Consider the following 6,136-nt stretch of genomic DNA (forward strand, 5'->3'; position numbering starts at 1 on the left):
GTAGTTTATACTTTAAAAAGAGAGATCTGTAAACGTCATACACACACACACACACACACACACATAAGCACACATTCTAATATCTTATGTGAAGACTTCATTTAGTATCAATACTTTCTAAGAATTATCTCTCCTGTTTAGTAAGTTTGTGAAGTCACCTAAAGATTCTTACACATGTGTGCATTTGTTTTAGCAAAACAATGATCAGAACAGCAACTTGAACCCTCACGTGATTAGAAATCCAGGTATGTAAGCCTTACTGATTGTTTGGGAAGATAAGCTTTCTTTAAGTTTTGTTTTGAATAAATCAAATGATAAAAAAGGTTCCCCCGTGTTTTTATTTATAAGTACATTTATATTAAGGAGATATGATAATCTTGATACATACCTACATTATTATATAAAATATATTCTCTTAAACTTTACTTCATTTTAGTTTATTATCCTTTTACTAAATCATCCTTTTCCCAGTTTCTAGAAAGTGTAGAATAACTTAAAATGAACAAGTGTTCTTTTTTATGTAATTTGGAATAGTGATGCATTATTTCTGTACAAGAGTCACAAAAGTATAATCTGAGAAAGGAGGGGGTCCCATAGTTTTTATTTTTTATTTATCTTATTTCAGAACCAAGCAACCCTTTTTAATTAAGCCTTAGTACTGCTTTTATAGACCATTTCTAAATGCTTTAGCTGTTTGTATTTAGGAGCTAATTTTGTTTTGGCAAGAGTTGAAATGAATTCTTGTTACCTATCAACAAAGCTTTTTTTGCCACATTTTTTTTAAAGCCATTAATAAAAGTTGTACTTTCTTATCTAACAGATGTGGAAAGATTAAAAGAGAATACAAATCACGATGATAGCAGCAGGGACAGTTATTCCTCTGATAGGCACTTATCTCAGCACCATGATCATCATAAAGACCGACATCAGGGAGATTCTTACAAAAAGAGTGATTCCAGGAAAAGACCCTATTCTTCTTTTAGTAATGGTAAAGACCATCGTGATTGGGATCACCACAAGCAAGACAGCAGGTAAACTTGGCAATCACTTTAGAAATTTTGCTTATGCATGTCCTTTTTCTTTTTATGATGTTGCTGTATTTGACCTATCAGCTGATTCAATCTGCATGCAGTCAAAACGAATCTTGTGAAATAAAGGTGTTGTTTATAATTAAGAAAAATTTATATATTATCTTTCAAGAACTGAATTTGTCTATAAAATGGCTTTTGAATTATGAAATTGAGATCAAAATATATGGTAAGAAAGTTGATGTAGGGAGTTGTATAATTATAAATTGTGTGAGATTCGTTGTTGGTTTTGGAGAATATTGGCTGAAAAACTCTAAAATGTAATAAATGGGATAAAATAAAAGCTTGATAAAATGATTCAGATTTGGTTTAGGAAATTGTGCATTCCATGTTTTTAAAAAGTCAAGAGGGGAAAAATTGATATATGTGAACACATCTCATTGAGTTTAAACTTAATCTCAGCAATCTGGAATATTCTTGGAACCAGAAAGGTTTTTGTTTATTGTTGTTTTTTGAAGCCTTTGAACAGTAAGCAACCTCAGTGTAATAACATCAACACTTTTTATTCCTTTATTGATAAAGAAGTATTTTCAGTAGTTAATGATCATTACTAAAAGTAAACTTGAAAACTGAGATTTATAGTATTTATGCTTTTATAGTAAATAGAAGAAATAAATTAGAAGACATTTTTTGTGTATTAGTTGTATTCACTACAATAATTTAAGAGCCCCTGTCAACACTATGAATACATCAGTTGTAAAATGGCTCTTATTATTAGAAAGGGTCAAATAAAAGGAAAAGGCAGATTTGTAGTAGTATATAATTTCACAGGTTTATACAATATAGTTATAGTTTTTACTAAGGATCTTTAGTCAACAAGAAAGAAACACATTATCTTCAGTGTATTTCAGTTTGGAAAAGGCACTCATTTTAGAGAATACTTCTCATTAAACTGCCACACTTATTTTTTGTCAAGCTGCCACATGTATATATGGAGTAAATTTCTTAATGACTCGTGTCAAGTCTTACTATATAACTAGTCAGACTTGAGGAAGCTTTTAATAGGCATCAGCAACCAAAGAAAATTCTGTTTCACAGATTATTTCATAGACTGCATTCTAGCATTTTTAAACTTTTTCCTGCTTTAGAGGTTGATAAAAGGCTCTGATCTCAGAAGTATTTCAGATACTTTTAATTATCTTAATTTCAGCTTCCAGACAATTAAGATGCAATCATATAAATGACATGTATAGTAAAAGGCAACTGATTATCTAAAAAAGCCATGTGAAATTAGATGCTATCTTAGGGGCTTTGTGTGGCTCACTTTAGTTTTATGAATCAAATAGTTTTTCCAAAGAGATATTCAGTGATTTTTTTTTTTAGTGAATTTGATAAGTTTTATAATGAAACACTGAGCTTGTGTACAATTAAAATCAGGCTTTAAAGTATTTTTATGTGTTATGTTTAAAGTATTTTTATGTGCTAAAACCTAATAAGCTTTTATTTAGAAACATTTTAATTTGCATTATTAACTTGACAAATTCTTAATATCTCTTTATTAGATATTACAGTGACAGAGAGAAACACAGAAAACTGGATGATCACAGGAGTAGAGATCACAGGTCAAATTTGGAAGGAAGTTTAAAAGATAGATGTCATTCTGATCATCGTTCTCACTCAGATCATCGGTTACATTCAGACCACCGGTCAAGTTCTGAATATACGCACCATAAATCTTCCAGGGATTATAGGTATCACTCAGATTGGCAAATGGACTACAGAGCTTCCAGCAGTGGCCCTAGGTCACCACTAGATCAGAGATCTCCTTATGGTTCCAGATCTCCATTTGAACATTCAGTTGAACACAAAAGTACGCCAGAGCATACCTGGAGTAATCGGAAAACATAACAAAAACTGACACTTCGTCTTTCTGGACTTTTCTTTTAGCCATATATCATAAACCAACACAGTAATTGCCTTACATGACTTGAAAGATATAAACAGATCTTCTATCAGTAGCAGTATTGTTACTTCTTTCCAGGATGCAAGGTCTATTATCCCAACAGAAGAGAAAATATTTTTATATTTAAGGATTATGCTGCACTGTACTACAAATGTAGTACTTTTTTTTTTTTTCTTTTTTAAAGAAATGGAAAATGTTTACTATTACAGGGACCTCAACACTGCCCTCCCATATAGGCTGGATAAAACTGTTTTTAAGTCAGTGATTTTAGACTGACCTCCATTTAAATTATGTTTATATATGAACTTTACTCTGACCTGTGATCATGTTTCAGGAAGGAATGAAAGAGAGTTCTTTCTTAATAAAGAAAAACACTCAAGGACTTTGTTCACTTTCCAAAGCTACTTGTTTACATTGTACACTGCGACCACCTTGCCGCTTTTCATCACAAGCTTGAATATTTAAATTCTGTACTTATATATGTAAAATAGCCAGGAATTTCCTGTTTGTGATCTATTATTATGCCTTTTTACAAAAAAAAAAATGGCTGTAAATTATTGTAAATATTAAAGGAACTTTCCTTACTTCCTTCCCCTTCTCAGGCTTCTTTTGACTGTTCCTTTCCCTACCAACTCAGGCCTTCTTATTAAAAAAAAAAAAAAAAAAATTCAGTGTAATAACACTTTTTAATGATTTGTCTTGATGGAATCATTGTTTAGAATGTAAAAATGGGGAAAGGGGCCACTTAATTCCATTAGTCCTCTTTTTATACTGAATATTTTATTAGATACATGTTACTCCCTTTTTTTTCCTTTTTTAGTCAATATTGTGTTTGTAGTTTTAAAAAATGGTGAGATAATATGTAAAATCTAAACTGCATGCTCTGGAAACTTTTTTTTCAGATGCATCTGGTTTAAAAGGGTAGGTGTATGAACACTTTTCAGAATCCAAAATGGCCAAAAGTTATTGTAAATCCATTTGTTTTCCTTTTTCATATGGGCAATAATGTCAAATGTGCTATGCAGCCAGGTTAACATTTTAGATAAACTTGATTGACTTTTAATATAAACTGTTACAATGCACACTGATTGTACATAAAAACCTTATATATGACAAATTAAATTTAAGAAAAAGGATTGTGGGCTCCTGTAATTTTCTGCTGCATTCTCATTTAACCCCCACCCTGTTTTGTTTTCTTTTAAGTAACATTTTGCTGCCAGAAAAAGTATTTGGGAAGCAGTTGAATATTTGTAATGTGTAACATTACAACTAAAATCTTGTTTTGGAGACTATGAATATTCCTATGAAGTAAAACTTAGGTCATATAAGTTTTTGTTGGCCTCTTGGCTTCCTACAGAGATTATTACAGGATGCTTTATATTTATTTACAGATTTTTATTTTGTTATATTCAGTGGGAATTTTTAAGTCATGTGGCACACGTTCTTGCATGTATGCTTTGATGTAACAAATTTGAATCTTTGATAAATATAAGTATGTGGACATAATTTCTAAAGTATTCCTATGTGTGTCACTATTAGCTGTGGGAGCAACCTGCAGATATTTGTCCATAGATGTATTTTTTAATGTTTTCCTTTGTCCAGTTAGGTCTATGTGTATAAAAGAAAGGTTTTTTGTTTTTTTGCGGTAATTTCTTTTTTTGATACAGTTACCTTGAAAAATGATGCTTTGTTTCTTTTCTGGTATATAAGATAACGTGAGTGAATAGCTCAGTTTTTAAAAACAATTATAAATAAATATAAAAGTAATGAAAGAACTTAGTCCTGGCACACATTTTCGAAACTTTTTCACTTTTCTCTACATTTAATTTATTTTATTCCACAAGAGAGCATTTGACTAAGTCATAATGCTTAAGTCATAAGATCATGGCTGGCATTTTTTATTACTTTGTAGCTGGATATTTGCATTATGTTGTGCAGATTTCACAAGACAACATTGCATTTTTTGAGATAATGGAATGGACTCTAATTTTTTAAACAGTGCTACATTAGGTTGAAAGATTCAGTCAGCTAGTTAGCTGAGTTGAATGAAAAATACAGAACTGTATGTACATTTATCAAATGACAAAATGTTCATTTTTTGTAAGGAGTCGAGAAATTAAGACAACATTAGTTCATAAATATAGCAACATAAAATATGCTTATTTTTTGTCTTTCACATGCTCATTCTGCTTTGTTATTTTTATGTAGTTATGTTTAATTTTTTAGGATGAAAGGTTATGCATAGTACTGTACCAATTAACCTTCCACTCATGCAATAAATGATTCTTACTAAAAGCAATGGCCTGTTTGCTTGTAAAGATATTCTTTGTTTAGAGTATGTTAGGAATTTTTAGACTATGGAACATGAGTATGAATAATTTCATTCAGAGTGAGTAGCTTAACAAAATGCAAACCTATTTCTGTTTATTTAGAGACGGAGTGTTACTCTGTTGCCCAGGCTGGAGTGCAGTGGCACGATCTTGGTCGGCTTCCTGCCCCAGCCTCCCCAGTAGCTGGGATTACAGGCGGACACCACCACGCCCTGCTAATTTTTGTATTTCACTGTATTTGCCAGGCTGGTCTTGAACTCCTGACCTCAAGTGATCCACCCGCCTCGGCCTCCCAAAGTGCTGGGATTACAGGCATGAGCCACCATGCCCAGCCAGTGAGAATCTCTTTAATTTTGTATGATGTAGATTATGTATAATTTCTTTTTTTGTCATTAATAAAATGAAAAGTTTGAGTAGGTTATTCATTTTCATGAAGTGTGTCAAGAATATGCTTTAAGGGTAGATGATGTGATTTTTGTCCCTATCTCATTACTATTTCTAACTAGAAAACGATTTTTGGACCCCAAGTTAGCTGTCATAGCTTTATAAATACAACAGCTTTAAAAAGGGGTAGGAATTTGGAAGAGCAACTAGTATTTAAATATGGGATTTTTTAAGACTTCTAATTTCATAAGAAACTGCAAAAATATTTTAAAATACTTCTTAATATGTAGAAGCACATTAATATAGATGCCTCTTAAATATACATAAAAGAGTCAATTTTAAAATGCAAACAAGCCTTGGATACATTGTAGCATTGTACAATGATTGTAATGAATGGAGGATGTTATAGAGGAGGCAACTAGATAGTAATG

The 6,136-nt window shown here is 31.6% G+C and overlaps 1 protein-coding gene across 2 annotated transcripts in view; it reads left to right on the forward strand.

Moving 5' to 3' along the window:
- Positions 1 to 4,665, forward strand: part of CHD1 (chromodomain helicase DNA binding protein 1) — a 73,894-nt gene extending 69,229 nt beyond the window's left edge. Inside the window, exons 35-37 of one of the 2 annotated variants that reach the window (XM_032275613.1) lie at positions 194 to 245; positions 821 to 1,031; positions 2,591 to 4,665. In XM_032275613.1, coding sequence (XP_032131504.1) covers positions 194 to 245; positions 821 to 1,031; positions 2,591 to 2,936 — 609 coding nt within the window. In that variant the 3' untranslated portion in view covers positions 2,937 to 4,665. The remainder of the gene's footprint in view (positions 1 to 193; positions 246 to 820; positions 1,032 to 2,590) is intronic. The other variant, XM_032275614.1, reaches the window with a different exon arrangement.
- The last annotated feature ends 1,471 nt before the right edge of the window (positions 4,666 to 6,136 follow it).

This window comes from Sapajus apella, unplaced genomic scaffold (genome assembly GCF_009761245.1).
Source record: "Sapajus apella isolate SASKATOON/1434 unplaced genomic scaffold, GSC_monkey_1.0 scaffold1, whole genome shotgun sequence".
NCBI classification, from domain to species: domain Eukaryota; kingdom Metazoa; phylum Chordata; class Mammalia; order Primates; family Cebidae; genus Sapajus; species Sapajus apella.